Source organism: Dysidea avara, chromosome 9 (genome assembly GCF_963678975.1).
Source record: "Dysidea avara chromosome 9, odDysAvar1.4, whole genome shotgun sequence".
Taxonomy (NCBI): Eukaryota; Metazoa; Porifera; class Demospongiae; order Dictyoceratida; family Dysideidae; genus Dysidea; species Dysidea avara.
In genome coordinates this window covers 34,845,458-34,866,910 of record NC_089280.1, presented here as the reverse complement: position 1 = coordinate 34,866,910, position 21,453 = coordinate 34,845,458, and the positions used below count along the sequence as shown (strand labels likewise).

The 21,453-nt window shown below is 39.4% G+C and overlaps 1 protein-coding gene and 1 long non-coding RNA gene across 2 annotated transcripts; one reads left to right on the top strand and one right to left on the bottom strand.

The window, feature by feature from the left end:
- Window positions 1–10,058: 10,058 nt before the first annotated feature.
- Window positions 10,059–10,605, bottom strand: LOC136266615 (uncharacterized). Its single transcript, XR_010706193.1, has 3 exons — window positions 10,485–10,605; window positions 10,198–10,402; window positions 10,059–10,134 (listed from the first exon to the last, which is right to left on the bottom strand). It is a non-coding gene; the product is annotated as an uncharacterized lncRNA (long non-coding RNA).
- A 20-nt stretch (window positions 10,606–10,625) lies between these two features.
- LOC136266614 (protein NLRC5-like) lies at window positions 10,626–16,917 on the top strand. The gene is made up of 6 exons (XM_066061612.1): window positions 10,626–10,695; window positions 13,024–13,158; window positions 13,892–13,994; window positions 14,117–14,377; window positions 14,429–14,494; window positions 14,544–16,917. The coding sequence occupies exons 3-6, from the start codon at window positions 13,940–13,942 to the stop codon at window positions 16,805–16,807; spliced, it is 2,646 nt and encodes an 881-aa protein (XP_065917684.1). The 5' UTR covers window positions 10,626–10,695; window positions 13,024–13,158; window positions 13,892–13,939; the 3' UTR covers window positions 16,808–16,917.
- Window positions 16,918–21,453: the final 4,536 nt, after the last annotated feature.

Below are 21,453 nucleotides of genomic sequence, written 5' to 3'. Positions count from 1 at the left end.
CTGCAATCAACTAACTTGAAATTTTTATAATGACCATTTAAAAAAATATTTATTTGATTACATGTACAAAATACAAAGATGTATCACGTGATCAAAAAAGTTATTAGCATGATGTACAAGGACTATTGACCATTGAAAAGTTGATGAATTAAACATTCAAGAACGTAATACTTCTCCATTGCAACTCGCCCACGCAATATAGCGCGCGCGTCACTAATAATCAGTGCTCAGCCGGGGTATGCGACTATTGGATTGAGATGGTGATTTTTATAAAATTATTTGTACCGTGTGAAAAGTTCGTCACGAACGGTATAGCTAGCTGAAGTATTCAAGAAAGGATAGATCTAGCCTGGTATAACCTGGAATCGTTAAAAAGTTCGCGCCTGGATTGTTGGGGTGAGCCAATATTTTCATTGCCAATGGTTCTATGTGTAATGTTAAACTCCCTACTTTGTACCATGAAGAAGGCCGTATTAAGCTGTTACATTTTACGTGAAAGTAGATGTCATGCTGGCCATTCCTGCTAGAACCTGGAAAAGGTTTAAAAGTTATCTGACGCTCCATAACAGAGCCTTGAAAACCTGCTTCCAGTGTAGACGCGTGTATCTTGCCAATAAAAATTTTTTTATTAAAAGTCGCTTGATTGTTGGATATGCTGATTTAATGCAACAGGGCAACCATTCAAGACATGTGCTGTTGTGGGCCGGGAGGACTCACATAATAAACATTTTGCATCACATTGTATTGACCACCTCTGCAGATTTATGGCAGTGGGGAGTGCATCAGAAGCGGCTCGTAAGAGAAATGATAGTTGGCCAGGATGAAACCCAGCCAGTAACCTATTCCAAGTCTTGCAGGAGCTCTCAAATTCAGCAGAACTACCAAACTTGGATTGGACAGTGTCTGCAAGTGATTTTTACATTGAGACTTATTGTACTGCATAAGTTGAGTTTTAGCTTTTAAATACAGGGAACAAGTAGGTGGTAAAACAGATAGCTGCTTTTGTGCATTGGCCAAGATGGAGTATTCATTGTCATTAATCTGCAAAGCAACATTCCCAAGGTGTAGCTGTAGGCCTAACTCCTGAAGCCGAGGGTCACTGACACAGGACAGCAGACTGAGCTTTGCCTCCCTGGATACATGAGTAATACAGGGACAACAAACTCCTGGGTAGTGCAGTATAACTCTAGAAGCACTACGAGGCAACTTAAGCCATTTCTTGAGGAAACCTGCTTAAAAATTACAATTACAATTACAACAAGTGGCAATGGACTCTATAGTCCAGCTTGAAACTACATCTACACACAAATGGAATCGCAGTAAAGAGATGATTTAGTTCCTGTAAATCCAGAGTTTATATTCACGACGTATAGGAAGTAAGTCAGTTGCAGTTAGCAAATCAGTCAAATGATTAATCATTCGCTTACCTGCAGCCTTCTTCGTTGCACTTAGGGATACATCAATAAGCTTTCCCAAAAATTTGGTTTGCCTCTCAGTGGTCGATTGTGTTGATCCCTTGGACAAAGGTATCCCTTGAAGTAAGAGTTTGGAGCCATCAAACAAAAATGAGATACATTTTGAGGGCTTGAAACATAGATCAATATCCACAGCTCTAATATCCAATGATTGCAGCACAAATTAGTGAACATCAATATCACTTGAGAGGAAGGTAACATTTTGTCATGAAATGTACTTGTATGGGTTGGTGTACTGCCTTTTTAACAACCTCATGTATTGTTTATAAGATTGTGTGTGCATAAAATAATTATCATATAAACACGTAATATATGGAAGGGCGGCTATCAATACCAGTTAACAATCAAAATCAAATCTACCGACACAACTCTTGTGGACTCCCTATACAATCCTGATGTCACTTTGACTGCTCCACACGTTCCCTTTGCCATTAAAACCAGCGCATCTATCTGCTTCACCTCGCTATCGTCCTTCCTGTGATGATCAAACTCATTCTTCCAGGTTTGCCCACCTTATGACTCAGGGCCGTGTCAATGCTGCTCTTCGCTGCCTGTCTCCTTCTTGCGACTGTGGCCCTCTTAACTTGGACCATGTAGTGGGTTCCTTGTCTTATGGTTCTCCCAAAACTGTGTTTGATGTATTGCGTGAAAAATATCCTTATGGTCGTGCTGCAGACCCTGATGCTATACTTGATCCCATTGACTCCTCTCAATCGTTTCATCCCGGCAGTTCTATTTGATGGCTTAGATGCTGCTTTAATTAAATCAGTGGTCATGCAGATAAGTGGCTCTGCAGGCCCTTCTGGTCTTGATGCTCATGCTTGGAGACATCTTTGCACAGCATTTGGTGATGCTTCTAATGACTTGTGTGCAGCTATTTCTGCTTTTGCCCATTGTATTTCCACCTCTTATGTTAATTCAAAATATTCATCTGCTTACTGTGCTTGTCACCTAATTTCTCTTGACAAGCGTCCTGGTGTTCGCCCTATTGGTGTGGGTGAAGTTTTGCGAAGAATTATTGGAAAGGCTGTGATGAGAATTATAGGGCGTGATTTGCAGCAGGCTGCAGGATCCTCTCAATTATGTGCTGGTTAAATGGGTGATTGTGAAGCTGCTGTCCATGCAATGAAACAAATATTTGACTTGCCTGAGGTTGATGGTGTTCTCCTTGTTGATGCTAAGAATGCCTTCAATGAGTTAAATCGTCAAGTAACACTCCAAAACGTTGAGGTCCTCTGCCCTTCTCTTAATTGCTTCCATTTTAATTAACACTTATCGTACTGATGCTTTTTTGTTTACTGGAGGTCGTACCATCTTTTCTAGTGAAGGGACTACCCAGGGTGATCTTCTCGCTATGGCTATGTACACTATCGGTACCTTGCCCTTGATTTCTCATCTTACTGGTCTAATAAAACAGTGCTGGTATGCTGATGACTCTGCTGCTGGTGGCAAGCTTTCCAAGCTTAAGCAATGGTGGGACTTATTATCTTCTGTAGGGCCTCGTTATATGGCTATTTTCCAAATGCTACTAAAACTATCTTGATAGTCAAGGAAACTGTTTTAACTGATGCTAGAACAATCTTTGGAGACTGTGACATTCAGGTTACTGCTGAAGGACACCGTTATTTGGGAGGTGTAATTGGCACTCCTGCCTTTGAACAGCTATTTTTGAGACGTAAAGTGGATGGCTGGATTGATGATCTTAAGACCTTGAGCCTCTTTGCCAAAACACAACCTCATGCTTCCTATGCTGCTTTTTGTCATGGTCTCTCTTTCCGATGGAACTATTTTTCCATGTTCCTTCTTGTTCTACTGATCTTTTCCTTCCTCTTGAACATTTTGTTAAATCTGTTTTCCTTCCTAGTCTATTGGGTCAAACTGTCCCTGGTGATGTTGAGAGAAAGCTATTTGCCTTGCCTGTGTGGCTAGGAGGCCTTGGTGTGTTTGATCCTTCGATTGTTGTGTCACAGCAGCGTTCCTGCTCTGTATAAGTAAATGCTGGTCTCATTGGCTTGATTATCTTTCAGGTACATCAACTAGGTGACTGTCTTGATGCACAGTTCCCAAGTTTCACTCTAGGAGCCATCAGGAGCAACTTCAATCTGCCAATCACTTGTTCGATGAACTTCCTCCTAGCATGCGTTCCTCAGTCATGTTGGCTCAGGAGAAGGGTGCATTGAATTGGCTCTCTTGTCTTCCATTGAAGTCGCATAATTTTGTGCTTCATAAAACTGCTTTTCGTGATGCAACTGTGCTTCGCTATCATTGGCTACCATCTGCCTGCCCTACTTCCTGTGCCTGTGGTCACTCTTTTACCATAGAGCATGCTCTGTCTTGCCCAAAGGGCAGGTTTCCTTCTCTGAGACATAATGAAGTGCGTGATCTAACTGCCAATTTACTTTCCGAGGTCTGTAACAATGTTGTCACTGAACCCCACCTTCAGCCTCTTTCTGGTGAGACCCTTCAATACAAAACAGCTAACCGTGATGATAACACAAGGCTTGACATTGCAGCTAATGGTTTTTGGGGAGGACGATTTGAGAGGTCATACTTTGATGTCAGAATTTTTAACCCTAGTGCACCCTCAAATCAACCCCTACACTCTGCATACCGACGTCATGACAAGGAAAAGAGACGTGAATACCAACAACGGGTTCATGAAGTAGAGAATGCCTCATTTACTCCCTTAAATTTTACTACTACTGGTGGAATGGGTGATGCTGCTACTCAGTTTTATAAGAGTTTGGCCAACCTTTTGAGTGCAAGCTTCTCTTTGTTGAGGTCTGCAATTATGTGCATTCGCAGTGCCAGGTCCAGTTTGCGCTGTCCCATTGCTGAGGCACCGATTGCTGTGCAGGTCGCTGAGGCCCATATTTAAGATAATTTGTTTTTGTTTATTATGTACTGTTTTATCTTGTCATTAATTTGTAAAAAAAAATTAAAACCGGCGTACAGGTGTGGTTGTCCGAGGAAACCGAAAAGTTAGAAATTTCACTGAAATACCTAAATAGGGAAAAGATTTGTAAATCTTGCGGAATCGTTTCTGGCGCAACCTCTCGAGTGATCATCACTGGAGCGTTATATCACACGAAATATTAACTGGTGAGTGGTTATCAATCTTTCATGAAGTGTATGACTTGTTATGTGCACGTGTGGTCTGTTTAGTAAATGATAGTTGTAAGCCACGCCCTCCACATTAATTATTATTATTTGTTATTTGTTTTTACGGTGCAGAAATCACAAATGATTATAATGCACAGATATAATTACTTAAGTTGTTACAAAAATTATCCAGGGAAGGGGAATTAATTATGTAGGGGGGAAGGGGGTTCCAAAGTTTAATTGCAGAGGGGAAAAAGGAAAATTTATACGAGTCAATGTTTGTCGTCAGTTGCCTATAGTATCCTTTTCTTAATCGCGAATCATTAGGGGTAAAGTACTCTTTGGGGATATCAATAAGATCATTAATAATTTTATACATCATTATAAGTTTAGCTCTCTCTCTTCTTTGTTGTAAAGGGGGTAAGTTAAGTGTGCTTAGCATGTTAGTAACACTAGAGTAACTTGAAAACTCATTTAGGCAAAATCTGGCCGCTCTTCTCTGTACTGCTTCAATTCTATTAATATTATTTAAGGTATGGGGATCCCATACAGATGATGCATATTCAAGCACTGGCCTGACCATACGTCTGTAGCAGTTACATTTCACAGTGCTTGGACAGTGGCGCAGGTTTCTGTAAATAAAGGCATTGATTTGGTTAGCTTTATTGGTGATTGTTTGGATATGGTCATTGAAGGTAAGCTTGTTGTCGATGGTGACCCCTAGATATTTGGTAGATGGAACTTCCTTAATGGGAGAATTTTCAATATAATATGTGTGCAAGATAGGATTGCGCTGGTTTGTTACTCTCAGGAACTCGCATTTCAGGATATTGAATGTCATCTTCCATCTGTTGGCCCATTGAGCAAGTAGATCTAAGTCCTGTTGTAAGCTTAAGCAGTCAGCAATTGATGTTATTCGAGAATACAACAATACGTCATCTGCATACAGTTTGATCTTATTGTGGATGGAAAAAGGTAGGTTGTTAATATAAATCAAAAACAATAGAGGGGCAAGAACCGTGCCTTGAGGTACACCAGAAAGGACCTGGGTGGTATCACTTTTGTGGTTATCTAGAATAACGTATTGTGATCTGTGACTCAGAAATGATTTTAGCCAAAATAGTAGTGATCCTTGTACTCCGTAATGTGCTAGCTTGTGATACAGGACCGAGTGAGAAACTTTATCAAAAGCCTTCCTGAAATCTAGTAGAAGGATGTCGCATTGTCCCCTTTGATTCAGACATTCGGCAAAATCATTCACTGTGGAAATCAATTGGGTTTCGCAACTTCTTCTCTTACGAAATCCATGCTGTTCATCACAAAGTGTTTGGTGGTGTTCTAAGTGTTTGGATATGGCAGAATAAACAATGTGTTCTAGAATTTTGGAACAAATACAAGTAAGGGATACTGGTCTGTAATTGCTTGGCTCAGTTTTACTTCCTTTTTTATATATCGGAACGACTGCAGCAGTTCGCCAAATATTTGGTAAGTGACCTTGGTCTAATGATGCCTGGAATACAATTGATAAAACAGGAGCAATCTCGTAAGCGACTTCCTTGAGGAAACGAGCAGGTAAATTGTCTGGTCCACTAGCTTTGTGTGGTTGGATGTTAGTTAGTAATTGGGCCACTCCTTCAACATGGACTGTTAATGGTGATATGCTAGGCAGAGGGATGTCATTTACTTCAGGTAAATGGGAAGTGTTGTTGCATGTGAAAACAGATGAAAAGTAATCAGCCAGCACATTAGCTTTGTCCTCAGAATCAATAAACTTAGTTCCTTGGTGGATAAGAGGGCCAATTCCAGTATTATCTTGTTTTCTACTTTTGATGAATGACCATAATCTTTTGGTAACTTTGGTGCTATTAGGGTCTATCAGGGAAGAGATGTAATTATTGAACGCTTGACGACATTCTCTTTGGCATTGTCTTTTAAGGTCATGATATTTGGACCAGTCTAAAGGGGAGTCAGAAGTACGTGCGCGATTGTAGGCACGTTGTTTCTTCCTACTTAAGCGTTTGACATTGTTGGTTACCCAGGGCTGCTTAGGTTGAGTGGAAGTGGACTTAGTGGGAACCATGGCCAGACCAACATTACATAGCACAAGAAAATTATTCCATAGGACATCTACTGGTGTAGAGGACGAGTAAGTGGTGATGAACTCATCACACAAAGATTGCATTTGTTGTCTTATATGATCAAAATTAGCTCGAGACCATAGGTAAATAGATCTTTCTATAGGAGGTCTTAACGGAGCAAGGACATAAGATGTCACAAGGATAGCTTCATGGTCACTAATACCATCAATTGTGTTACAAAATTCAACTAACGAAGGTCTGTCAGTAATAAAAACATCTAGTATATTTGAGCCTCTGGTTGGATAATTGACAAGTTGAGACAAAGCATTATCTTGCAGGAAGTCTAAAAATATCTGGTTTAGGTTAAGTGAGTATTGATGACTGTTGATGGTGTTGTTGACCCAATCTATATCTGGGAGATTGACATCTCCAGCAATCCACAGTGCTGAGTCAGGATAGCTATGTCTGATAGATTCCAGCTGGTGGCAGCATTCATTTAAATAAGCTTCATTACTTGATGGAGGTCGGTAGAGTGAACAGATAATTAAGTGAGGCTGGTTGGGAAGTTGTATCTGGCATGCCACTAGTTCACAGGATGATTCTATCTGTATGTTACAGGAAGCAAGAGAATCATGGCATGCTATAAAAACGCCTCCATAGCCATCAGCACGGTCAATCCGATGTACATTGTAATTAGATGGAAATATTTCACAGTTCTTAACATCAGGTTTGAGCCAAGATTCACAACCTATAATAATGTCAGGGGTATGGAAACAGATAAGGTTAAGAAAGGACTCCTTTTTAGCTAAGAGAGACTGACAATTTAGAGATAAGACGGTAAGGGAGCGATTAAATGAATTATCAAGATAATCATTAGGAGTAGGATCACTAGGGGTAAGGGGTGACTGATTATCAGTGCGGGGGGAAGCTAAGTTTGCCTCAGCACTATCCTCCCATTTTTTATCATGTAGATGTTTTCTGTTTTGTTCATATTAATTAACTGTTCCCGTAAGGCCTTGTTCCTCTTCTGTTCAATGGGTATGAAATCTGGGATGATGAATACGTTACGGACATCTTCTGGGTGAGAGGTAGATCTTAGTTTAGATTTATTTCTTAGTATTAAGGCTTTCTCCTCCATACTGCTAAGGGTTAGTTTAAGTAAACGTGGTCGGTTAGATTTTTTACCTAAACGGAAAGCATTTGTAATAGCCACTTTCGCTCCCAAGTAATTCTGAAATAATGATACACATTTCTTGATGTCATCTTGCTTTCTAGATTGGCCATCATCTGCAGTGGATTCTTCTAACTTATGGATCATTATGTTCAACTGCCGCTTTTCTTTCTCTTTTTGCTCGGAAAGTAAAGACACTGCAATTTGCTCTGCAGATTCAGGGGGTACAGCATTAACAGAAGTAGAGACCTTTGATAACTGTGTAGTGTTTGCTCATTTAGTAACGACTTTATTGATTTTTGAAAGGACTCAATTTGTGATTCAACAGATTTCACTGATTCATGAAGTTTTCGTTCAGAACATTGAATCTCGGTGACGGAAGTTTTGACAGCTGTAATTCTAGATTCAACAAGCACTTGATTGTCATAGTGCCGTAAAGCAACAGGGACCACTTGAATACAAGAGGAACAAAAGAATACAATATTTGGTGTTGATATGTTAGCTATAGCATTACATTCATCAGTACTTAGCTTTGAACAACTTGCGTGCTGACGTCCCTCACACCATAGACACTCAAATATGTCAGCAGTAGCTGGTTCAGAACAAACCATACACTGATCTCCTCTTGGGATCATTAGATTAGATTAGATTATCAATTTTTGTCAAAGACATGGGTACACAAAAGGCACAGCCTGCAAACGTGCTCCCCATACAGAGCATACAAGTACAAAAAACAAACACATAACAGTAACACAAAAACAAAACACAAAATAATAACATTAGAATACACGGATTGAAATCGAAGCCGATCACGATCGCAGCTTTGCTGTAATCTTTGACTCATGGATCAGAGTAACGGAAAGGGACTAGAACAGTTCAGAACAGCAGAATATGGTACGTGTAGTTAAACACTTCCCCCGAGAATCAAAGAATGGGCGGTGCCAGTATCCGGATATTATTTGGTCTCCGGTTAATATAATTATGCTTCTTTTTATTTGATTTTAATATTCACACCCTTGCCATTCCCACGCAGGTTCTTCCGTAGGACCATACACGTGGTCGCATGTGACCGAGGACTATCACACTTTCTGTAATTTATGTACTTTCATCACTTCATAATTGATGGTTTTCTCTCTCATATTATTATTCCTTACAGCTACCAGTACTCCACTACTGAAGGATCTCTATCAACACATTATGCTGCAGACTTGAAAGTGATAGGAACACTACTGGGTCTACCCAGTGGAGAATTGAGGAGTATAGAGGCTGGTTATCCTGCTAATGTCAAATGATGCTGTAACCAAATGTTGGAGAAGTGGCTTGAAGTGGCTAGTTGGAATAAGCTACTAAGTGTCATTCAGTCACCTGCTGTGTCCAGTGATCAAGCTGTTGAGAAAGGTGACTGACCATTGTAGTAGTAACAAGCTAGTTAGTCAGTATTGTTATAGTTGTGACTGGTGAAGATGTAGCTAGCAAGGTGCAACCTGTCCATCATGACAAGTTAACTGTCAAAAGTAAAGTGTATAGTGTATTCCATGATATACCTTGATGTCTGTCCTGTAGGAGCTGAGGCGGTCTCCATGTTATCTAATAGGGTTGCCACAACTAACGCACAAGCACGATTCAGGGTTGACAAGGATACATGGCCACCAGGTCAGCCGCACATCTTTACACCACTACTGCTAGTCCATCATGAAGGACAACAGATGATGGACCAAGCTGTTGAAGTTGCTAAACTAGTCCACAAAGGTGATGTCACTTCACTAGCTACTGAACAGTTAGTCCACACTAAGCTAGACAACCATGCTCCACATGTTAGCAAAGTGACCAAAGAGATGAAAAAGATTTTAGCCCCCCTAGAAGAATGCAAGGAGCCATAATTTATTATGATTGAGGGTGCACCAGGCATTGGCAAGTCTGTATTGTTATGTGAAATAGCTTACAGGTGGGGTAAACAACAATTGTTACAAACATTTACACTGTTACTTGCTGTTACTATTAGTCTGTCTACGTGACCCCATTGTTCAACAAGCTATATCAATCAATGACCTTCTTCTGTCATTCTGCAAGGGAGACAGGAGAGCTAAAGAAATTGCAGCTGCACATAGTGATTATCAGTTTGAAAATGATGGAAAACATCTGCTTTTCCTTTTTGATGGCTTTGATGAATTTCCTGAACATCTACGAGAAAACAGTTTAATTGGTGAGATTATAAATCGTAACATTTTACCTCTCTGTGGATTGGTGGTGTCATCTTGTCCACATGCCTCAGTGTCCTCCAAGAACAAGCAACCATCAAAGTTGACATCTTAGGTTTCACCAAGGAGGAACAGTCTTTAAAGGGACAACCACAAAGTATTGAAAAGCTTACCCGCTACTTGCAAGACCATCTCACCATCGGTAGCCTCTGTTTGGTGCCATTTAACATAGTAATCCTGCTTTTCCTGTATAATATGGGTATTCCCTTTCCCAGCGATTCTTCCAGTATATACCATCACTTCATCTGTCTCACCATCTGTCGACATCTTGCCAAATTTGGTCGTCCACTCAAATATAACATCAAGCAGCTAGCTGACCTGCTGGAGCCAACAGTAAAATTGTTAAACAGCTTTCCAAGTTAGCATTACAAGCACTTAATAACAACCAATTAGTTTTTACCTATGAAGAGATCGAGGCTGCATGTCCAGACGTCATAGCTACCCCTGAGGCTATTAATGGGTTTGGCTTGCTACAAGCTGTACTAGCGTTTAAGTGTAGTTGTTCGAGTTTGTAATTACACTGAAATAGCTATTAATAATTATAAAATCTCACGGAATTGCGGCAATCTCGCGAGTGACCATCACTGAAGCATATCGCCAAATATTGACTGGTGAGTATCATTATCATAGATCCTGTAATATGGTACGCTATCTTGATTTTACTAAAAGTGTGTAGCGTGCAGTAGCCAGATGGTTCATTTTTTTCCTCCCACGGCGCTTAAGGTAAGTGCGGGTAATTCCGGACAGTGGCTAATTCCTAGTCTCGCGTGGCCAGACCACTATTTTCTTCGGGATGGCGCTTATCGATTAGAGATTATGAGCGCTCCCTTTTTCGGACACTTGGGATCGTTCTCAACAATGGTAGAATCCCTGGGCCTATAGTTTGGTATGCTAATGCAGTGTCCTATGGCCTATCTACCAACCAAAATTGAAGTTAATCCGTTATTTCATCGCGAAGTTTGACACGAATTTGTAGCGTAATTGCGGGTCAACTGAATAGTTTTGTTCAAAACTTTGAAAATGTTCTTCAGTCAGCCCAAGCTCATATTTTCGATTTTCAAAGAAGCCAAGTCGGCAGTGGATGCAGTATACATGGACTTCAGAAAGCCATTTGACTCATTCCACAATGGCTGCTTCTCAATAAGCTTTACTTCATCGGAATAACAGGCAAACTATGGAAGTGGTTCCAAGAATACTTACTACAAGTGTGTTAGAATTGACGACTCATTATCAACATTTTGTAATGTCCTCTCCAGAGTTCCCCAAGGGAGTGTATTAGGACCCCTTCTGTTTGTTATATTCATAAACGACCTTCCTCAACACATCCACTGTATTACCATTTAATTGTATTTGCTGATGACACTAAATGTCTACTGGCAATCAGATCCACTGATAATACTGGTAAACTACAAAGCGATGTTAACAATACAGCTATGTGGAGCCACTCTTCAGACTTATTATTAAACGAAGCAAAATTTGTACATATTCGTTATTGGGCTAAACCACCCTTTGATCTGGACACCACAACATACACAGTTAATGGAAAACCTATAAGCAACTCTTACAACACAAGGATCTTGGTATCATTTTCTCCAGCAATCTCTACTGGACAGACCATTATAAAACTATCACTGAATGACTACATATAATCTTATAAACCAAGGCTACAACAACTAAATTTATTACCGCTAATGTACAACTATGAACTGAATGATTTAATGTTTCTGATCAAATCCTTGAACACACCAACAGACGACTTTGACATCAGAAATTATATCTCAACACCAACAGCACTATATCTGGAAGCACTTGAAACTACGCCACCCTAGGACAGTATCCACCACTCATCATCATTTCTATTTCAAACCAATTGTAAGACTTTGGAATCATCTACCTGTTATAAACTTATCCTTACCACCTTATGTCATCAAACAAAAACTAACAAAACATCTATGGGACCATTTTACGCATAACTTCAACTCTGTTCATTTTATCACTTATGTCCATGCCACCGATGCTCAAGACAACCGGTCTCTACCAATTTTCTCCCCCTTTAATTACTGACACTGATCTGCAAACTAGTAATAAGTACATATCGTTACTCTAAATTTAGAATAAATATAAGTAACTGTAATGTAGTTAATTAATGTATGGCTGTACATTTCTGGCTGTGGGCACAGATTGCCCACAGACCTTTGATGCAGGCTCTCATGCAGGCTCTCCTGCATCAAAAAGCATTATAAATAAATATGAAGATCATACCCTCGGGTAATTGCACAGCAAAAATCATAAGAATCCATGCAGCACAAACGGAGTGGCAGTTGATTTTTAGCAGCTGTTCTATTGAAATACACAGAAAATATTTGCAAATTAGCTATTAAAATATGCACTGCTGCATGCTTCCTCCCAAAGGGTATAAACTTTCTACTTGATTTATAAGCTGCAGATGAGTGTTACTTTATAGTCTCCATACTTTTAAAGAGGATTGGTAACCTGTAGAAGGCACTACTTGTTTGTTATTTGAAGTGACCCGGCAGAATTAGCCGCACGTTGCATTTTTACACACTGTTAAATTTCAGCTCATAACTCCTCAGCAGTTAATTGTATTGAAACAAAATTTGTACTGCAGATGCACCATAAGATAGGCTTTAAACCAATTCCTAGAGTTTGTGCTAACTCATTGTGAGTGCAGTGTTAGAGCAATTTTATCAAAGAGTTTCCAGAAATACCCTCATTTACCTTATCAATTGGAAATTATAAGCACTCACAATTATAATTTTCTATAACGGTGTCACTGTTACTGCCAGTAGGACACTGTTACTGTCATAATATTTCTGTGGCAGTAACTACTGTTGTAGCTAAATTTCACATGTAAATTGTTTTAGTTGCTACAAATTACCATTATGATGTTGTGAAGTACTATTCAGTTCTCCTTTCAGACTCTGCAGGAATAATTCCACAGAAGTTGATGGGCCCACAATTGGACCATCTTGCGATACCGGCATTTATACTCTATGAGGCTTTTTATGTGTCAAGGAATCAAGCATAAATTTAGCTGCAATCAAGCGATCAAGGTGAATATTTGATGATCAAATATCTTGATCCAGTTGCAACCGAGGGTCACTAACTCATGAAAAGAGAGTATGGATTTCAAAATCTTGAACAAATTTCCCAAGATTTCATGGATTTCACAAAATCAAATGAGAACTGCAACAGTAATAGTGGGAGAAAGAATAGAAGTTGAGTGTGATAGCCGCGTAAGTTACAGTATCAGAACGAATAGAATTAGAATTGCAATAATGAAGGTGTACAAGATTTTGAACCAGTTAGTGACCACTCAGTTGCAACAGGTTGCAAGTGTTTTAAAGGCCTTATGATAGTGACTATACCCTTTGTGATATTTGACCAGATTAGCAAAAGGGATCTTCCACACACATTCAATTCTAAGGCAGTAACTTTGTGTTCAAAAAACATACAAATCTGCAATTTCCTGCCTTCTTTGGTACAGTATCAGTCACAACTGATAGTCCATGATATTGGTGATGTAACTGTTCCCAGTTCTTCTTCAGTCCAGCTAATATCTCTTTCTTATACCATTGTTTCCTCCGTCCATTAAGCTGTGTTGGTGTGGAGTGCTTACAAAATTTCAAGTCAACAGCCTTTTCTAGTCTTAAGTTATGAATTGTCAAAGCTGGTAAATTGGATGTGTGTGGAAGGCCCCTTTTTGCAAATTCAGTCACATATGTGCATGCACGTGTGCTGTATTCAGTAATCTGCCAGATGTAATCCAGTCCTCCATGTTTACAGGATTAAAACCAATCACGGCAATTGCAAATTAGCTGTAATCTTCGACACATGGACCAGCCAAATAACGGAAAGGGACTAGAACAGTTCAGAACAGCAAAATATGGTACGTGTTGTAAGTGAACAATCTGTCATACATCAAGCATTTGGTTCAATCAAAGGTGGGCAAGGTAAAGCCAGCATCCAGATATTTGGTCTCCAGATAGTAGTATTATTTATTCCTTATAGGTACCAGTATACCACTACTGAAGGATCTCTATCAACACATCACTCCACAGTATTCTGCAGACTGGAAAGTGATAGGAACACTACTGGGTCTACCCAGTGGAGAATTGAAGAGTATAGAGGCTGGTTATCCTACTAATGTTAAATGGTGCTGTAACCAAATGTTGGAGAAGTGGCTTGAAGTGGAACACTCTGCTAGTTGGAATAAACTACTAAGTGTTATCCAGTCACCTGCTGTGTCCAGTGATCAAGCTGCTGACAAAGGTGACTGCATGACTGTTGTAGTAATAACAAGCTAGTAGTGTATTGTAACAGTTGTGACTGGTGAAGATGTAGCTAGCAAGGTGCAGCCTGTCCATCATGACAAGTTAACTGTCAAAGGTACAGTGTATAGTGTATTCCATAACATACCTTGATATCTGTCCTGTAGGAGCTGAGGCTGTCTCCATGTTATCTAATAGGGTGGCTACGATTAACGCGCAAGGACGGTTCAGGGTTGACAAGGATACATGGCCACCAGATCAGCTGCACAGCTTTACGCCACTTCTACTAGTCCATCATGAAGGACAACAGAGGATGGACCAAGCTGTTGAAGTTGCTAAACTAGTCCATAAAGGTGATTTCACTTCACTAGCAATTGAACAGTTAGGCCACACTAAGCTAGATGACCACGCTCCACATGTTAGCAAAGTGACCAAAGAGGTGATGGAGATTTTAGCACCACTAGAAGAATGCAAAGAGCCACAGTTTATTATGATCGAGGGTGCACCAGGCATTGGAAAGTCTGTATTGTTACGTGAAATAGCTTACAGATGGGGTAAACAACAATTGTTACAAACATTTACACTGCTACTATTAGTCTGTCTACGTGATCCCATTGTTCAACAAGCAACATCAATTAGTGACCTACTTCTGTCATTCTGTGAAGGAGACAGGAGAGCTAAAGAAATTGCGGCTGCATGTAGCGATTACCTTTTTGAAAATGGTGGAAGACACTTACTTTTGCTTTTTGATGGCTTTGACGAATTCCCAGAACAACTACGAGAAAACAGCTTTATTAGCAAGATTATAAATCGCAATATTCTGCCTCTCTGTGGATTAGTAGTGTCATCTCGTCCACATGCCTCAGTGGCCCTCCGACAGCAAGCAACCATCAAAGTAGACATCTTAGGTTTCACTGAGGAGGAACGATCTCACTACATTCAACAGTCTTTAAAGGGACAACCACAAAGTATTGAAAAGCTACAGCACTACTTGCAAGATCATCTCACCATCAGCAGTCTCTGTTTAGTTCCTTTTAACATAGTAATCCTGCTTTTTCTGTATAAAATGGGCGTTTCCCTTCCCAGCGATTCTTCCAGTATATACCACCACTTTATCTGTCTCACCATCTGTCGACATCTTGCCAAATATGGTTGTCCACTCAAAAATAACATCAAACAGCTAGCTGACCTTCCAAAGTCATACAGTAAAATAGTTAAACAACTTTCCAAGTTAGCATTACAAGCACTCAATAACAACCAACTAGTTTTTACCTATGAAGAGATCGAGACTGCATGTCCAGATGTCATAGCTACCCCTGAGGCTATTAATGGGTTTGGCTTGCTACAAGCTGTACAACATTTTGGTCTCACAGGTACAACAATGACATTTAACTTCCTCCATCTAACTATCCAGGAATACCTAGCGGCTCATTACATTATAACTGACCTTCAACCAGCTAAAGAACTTTGTCTCCTTCACAAACAATTCTGGAGCGATCTTCATGCAAACATGTTCTCAATTTATGTCACACTCAGCAAGGGACAACGATCTTCTTTCAAGAAATTCCTTTCTGATGGAGATGATAAGATCACCATTTCCAGAGAACTCCTTTGTGAACAATCAAAATGTTTCCGATTATTCCGCTGTTTCTATGATGCACAAGACTATCGAATGTGCAAATCTATCAAAGAGGCACAAATCTTTAATAAGAAAGAAATCAATCTGAGCTCCACTAGCCTATCATCTACTGATTTTGAGTGTGTGTCACTCTTCCTCACTTCTTCCCACAATCAGTGGGTGAATCTCAACCTGAACTATTGCTATATTCAAGATTGTGGCCTCCAGATTATTCACAAATACCTCAACCACAGTGATGTCACCATCACTACCTTGTTATTGGATAATAATGGTCTCACCAGATCATCCTCCTCCTTCATCAGTGACATTGTCATCAGTTGCAAAGTAGAAGTGTTGGTAATTAGTGATAACCACAAAATTGGGGAGAGTGGAGAACTCTACATTATGTTGACCCATCCCTACTCTATGCTAACAGGCTTGAACATGACCAATACCTCATTATCTTCCATTGCAGCAAGAACACTATTTACTGCAGTGAAGAATACTACCAAGCTGAGGATGCTCAACATTATCAACAATGACATTACTGATGAAGCAGCTGAGGATATCACTACAGCATTAACTACCAACAAGTCACTAGTGAAGCTGTGGATGAGTGACAATCCCATTAGTGGGGAAGCCATTGTAACTATACTGCAAGCCCTAAGTGAAACAATTAGTACATTAGAATTGCTAGATGTTCCCAGTTACCCTCCAGCAATTAAGGACAGGATTACATCAGTAAAGCAAGAAATCAACACAAAGAGAAGAAGTCAAGGAATACAAGAGAAGTTAAAAGTTCACTTCTGGTAGTAGTACTTTGAGTGCCTTAGTTTAATTAGTTTATGTTGTACTATTTTTATACAACTATTATCTCCACTTACATGTTATTATTTTATTACAGAAGTTGATAAGAATTTATGAAATGGCAGACCTGCAGCTGTTAATTAATCATATGCACCTCATGGGTGATCAAACTAGCTTCCCTCTCAACAACTACTCAGAGTTCTAGATGACTTTGTATATTAGATCATTGGTCGAACAATTATTATGTGACTGAAGCTAACTATCTGCATCAGTTTATTAATATAGCTCTCTATATATCACCTTACAAATAATAATAATAGTATTGTATATGGCATGGGAAAGAATTCATGGCTTCATAACTAGGCACCAGCCTATTATGCTTTTAATTTAGCCTATTATTCTATGCTGCAGTGCTAAAATTTTTTGCCTATTATGCTCATAATTATGCTCAAAATTTTTGCCACAGTTCCAATTTGTTACTTTCTATGGATAATGATAAACCTTGGCATATTAACAACTGGCTAAATGTAAAAAGTGCTTGCTGTGCATTAAGAATTTGGCTGCATTGTAAACTATAATAACAGTCATGTCAGATAACTATTTAATGCCATATGAGTGGCATCGACTGTTCTATTATTGTAAGTCAACCTTTTTCTGTGGCATGCGTTTTTGCTTACAGTATGACAGTTATTTTGCCTATTATGCTAGCATTATGCTTGATGCTTTCAGGCACCTATTATGCTCAAAATTATGCCAGCATAATAGGCTGGTGCCTATTCATAACTCCTTGCCTTACACAACAAATTAAAACTTTTTACTTGTGTGTATTTTCAAGGGCTTCCTTATGGAGCAAATTTGTAATGGGTTGAGAAAACAAAATGTATATGACTACTTTCCACTCTAAATAATTGATAGCTGGGAGTGAGCATTCAGATGAAAGCATTAATTCTGGCACCATTATTTCTTCTGATTTGGTATGCATGGGTTTGTAGTCACAATTACAGTACAAAAAGTAAGCAAACAATATAAGGAAATTTAATTAGTAGTGAAACAAGGGAGGTCTGTAGATAATCATACTAGTGGACATTTAATCCCTATAATTCAGTTATGGGTATATATATCTAATCCAAAACAGCCAAGCTGTAAAAAAAGTGTGCGGCCCTCAGAAAGGCTATGGTGAAAAAAGATGTGAAATCCAAGGTGGCGGCCAAGAAATGGCTGTGATGGTAGGTTAATGGTAAAAATTTTAATGATGACAATTCAGGTGAATTTTGTGAAGTGGCACAAAAATTCACCTGAATTGTCGTTATTAAAATTTTTACCATTAACCTACCATCACAGCCATTTCTTGGCCGCCACCTTGGATTTCACATCTTTTTTCACCATAGCCTTTCTGAGGGCCACACACTTTTTTTTACAGCTTAGCTGTTTTGGATTAGATTTCATTTATTTTTGTATTTGTATACCCCAAAGCTGGCCTATGGCCAGCTTTGGGACTTTTTTAACCTATGTTTTTTTCTTTACTACAGGAAGAAGAAAAGATGAAGTAGATGTACTTTAAATATTTTATCAGTAAATGTACAAATTATATATATAATACATATGTGACCGGATTTGCGAAAGGGGTCTTCCACACACATCCAATTTGCCAACTTTGACAATTGATAACTTCAGATTGGAAAGAGCTATTGCCTTGAAATTTGGGCAGTGGTGAGCACCACTATAGCTGAATACATGGTGAAATTTTCAGGTTAATATGTTACTTGAACACTGAGTTATGGTCTCCAACGTTTACAGAATTGGATGTGTGTGGAAGACCCCTTTTCGCAAATCCGGTCACATATATTGATTACAGAAATCTCCATGGTGGTTTCTTCGTAACTGAACACTCTACAAGGTGACTTCTTCTAATTGCTCTCTCTACAGGGTGAATTGTTTGTAGCTGAACGATCTACAAGGTAACTTCTTCTAGCTGATCTCTCTACAGGGTGATGTGTTTGTAGCTGAATTCTGTACAGGTGATTTGTTTGCAGCTGAGATCTTTACAGAATGGTTTATTTGTAGCTGAACTCTCTAAAAGGTAACTTCTTCTAACTGATCTTTCTACAGGGCAATTTGTTTCTGGTAGAATTTTCTACAGGGTGATTTCTTTGCAGCTGAACTCTTTAGGTGGTGATTTCTTTGTAGCTGAACTCTCTCCGAGGTGACCTCTTCTAGCTGATCTCTCTACAGGGTCATTTGTTTCTAGCTGAACTCTCTACAGGTGATTTGTTTGCAGCTAAACTCTCTACATGGTGCTTTCTTTGTAGCTGAACTCTCTACATGATGGTTTCTTTGTAGCTGAACTCTCTACAAGGTAACTTCTTCTAGCTGATCCCTCTACAGGGCAATTTGTTTGTTGTTGAATTCTCTACACGGTAATTTGTTTGAGGCTGAACTCTCTACATGGCAGTTTCTTTGTAGCTGAACTCTCTACAAGGTGACTTTTTCTAGCTGAACTGAGTGAACTCTATACAGAGTGATTTGTTTGCAGCTGAACTCTCTACATGATGGTTTCTTTGTAGCTAAATTCTCTATAAGGTGACCTCTTCTATAGCTGAACTCTTTACATAGTGTCTAGTTTCTAGCTGATCTCTCTACAGGGTGATTTGTTTGCAGCTGAAATCTCTACAGGGTGATTTGCTTGTAGCTGAACTCCTTACATTGTGTCTAGTTTCTAGCTGATCTCCACAGTGAGATTTGTTTGTAGCTGATCTCTCTACAAGTTGATTTGTGTGTAGCTGATCTCTCTGCAGGTTGATTTGTTTGTAACTGATCTCTCTACAGGGCAATTTGTTTGTAGCTGAACTCTCTATAAGGTGATTTGATCTCTCTGCAGGTTGATTTGTTTGTAGCTGAACTCTCTAAAGGGTGATTTGCTTGTAGCTGAACTCCTTACAGTGTGTCTAGTCTCTAGCTGATCTCTCTACAGGGTGATTTGTTTGTAGCTGATCTCTCTGCAGGTTGATTTATTTGTAGCTGAAGTCTCTACAGGGTGATTTGTTTCTAGCTGATCTCTCTACAGGGTGATTTTTTGTAGCTGATCTCTCTGCAAGTTGATTTGTTTGTAGTCGATCTCTCTACAGGGTAATCTGTTTGTAGCTGAACTGTCTATAAGGTGATTTGTTTGTAGCTGATCTCTCTGCAGGTTGATTTGTTTTAGCTGAACTCTCTACAGGGTGATTTGTTTGTAGCTGATCTCTCTGCAGGTTGATTTGTTTGTAGCTGAAGTCTCTACAGGGTGATTTGTTTCTAGCTGATCTCTCTACAGGGTGATTTTTTGTAGCTGACTTCTCTTCTGGGTGATTTGTTTCTAGCTGATCGCTCTACAGGTTGATTTGTTTGTAGCTGAAATCTCAACAGGGTGTATTGCTTGTAGCTGAACTCCTTACATTGTGTCTAGTTCCTAGATGATCTCTCTACAGGGTGATTTGTTTGTAGTTGATCTCTCTGCACATTGATTTGTTTGTAGCTAAACTCTCTACAGGGTGATTTGTTTCTAGTTGATCTCTCTACAAGTTGATTTGTTTGTTGCTGATCACTCTAAAGATTGATTTGTTTGTACCTGAACTCTCTGCAAAGTGTTTTGTTTGTAGCTGATCTCTCTACAGGATAATTTGTTTGTAGCTGAACTCTCTGCACAGTGATTTGTGTGTAGCTGAATTCTCTAGAGAGTAATTTAATTGTAGGTGAACTCTCTACAGGGTGCATGACTTGTTTATAGATGAACTCTCTTCAGTGTGACTTGTAATGTTCTGAATCTCTACAGTGATATAATTGTAGCTTAATTCTCCACAGGGTGACTTGCTTCTTGCTGAACTGTCTATAAGATTAACTGTTTGCAGCTGAACTCCCTACAGAATGACTTGTAATGTAATAGAATTCTATAATGGAGTAAATAAATTAGCTGAATGCTCTATTAGGGTGACTGTTCTATTAGAGTATCTCGATCTCGCATTTACTACACAGAGTTGGCTTTCGAATCATAACTCAGTGGTTTGTAATCCAATTCTTCTATACTACTGCAAGTACTTTCTATGAAGATTATTCCAGCTATACACCGATTTTCAGCTCATTGCTCTTAGCGGTTTGCCTAGTAGGCGTAAAAACTAATATTTTTTTATTACTAAAAATCGATCGCGTAATTGTGACACAGGTTGGGTTTTGTGTCATATCTCCGTGGTCTTAATCTCGATTCCTTTCAAACCACCAAAAGGCACTCCTACGATGGTTACTCCATCTACATAGCAATTTTCAGCTCATTCCATGAAGCGGTTTACCCTGTAGGCGTGACAACAAATCGATCTTGTTTTACGCGAATAATCGGTCATAACGCCTGAACCATTCATCGGATTTCCACCAAATTTGATGCTAGGGTGCGCCTTTGGACTCCCTTTCTGTGTGCCAAATTTCAAGGCGATCGGAGTACGCGTTTGCGTTTTATAGCAATTTTTGCAAGTGTGCGAAAAGACGAAGAAAAAAAAAACGAAGAAAAAAAAACGAAACTTTGGCCGCTCATATCTCGGAAATGGCTTGAGTGATTTCCTTCAAATTTGGAATGTAGACTCCCCTAGCTGGCGGGCAACTCTGCAGCAAATTTGGTTTCAATCGGA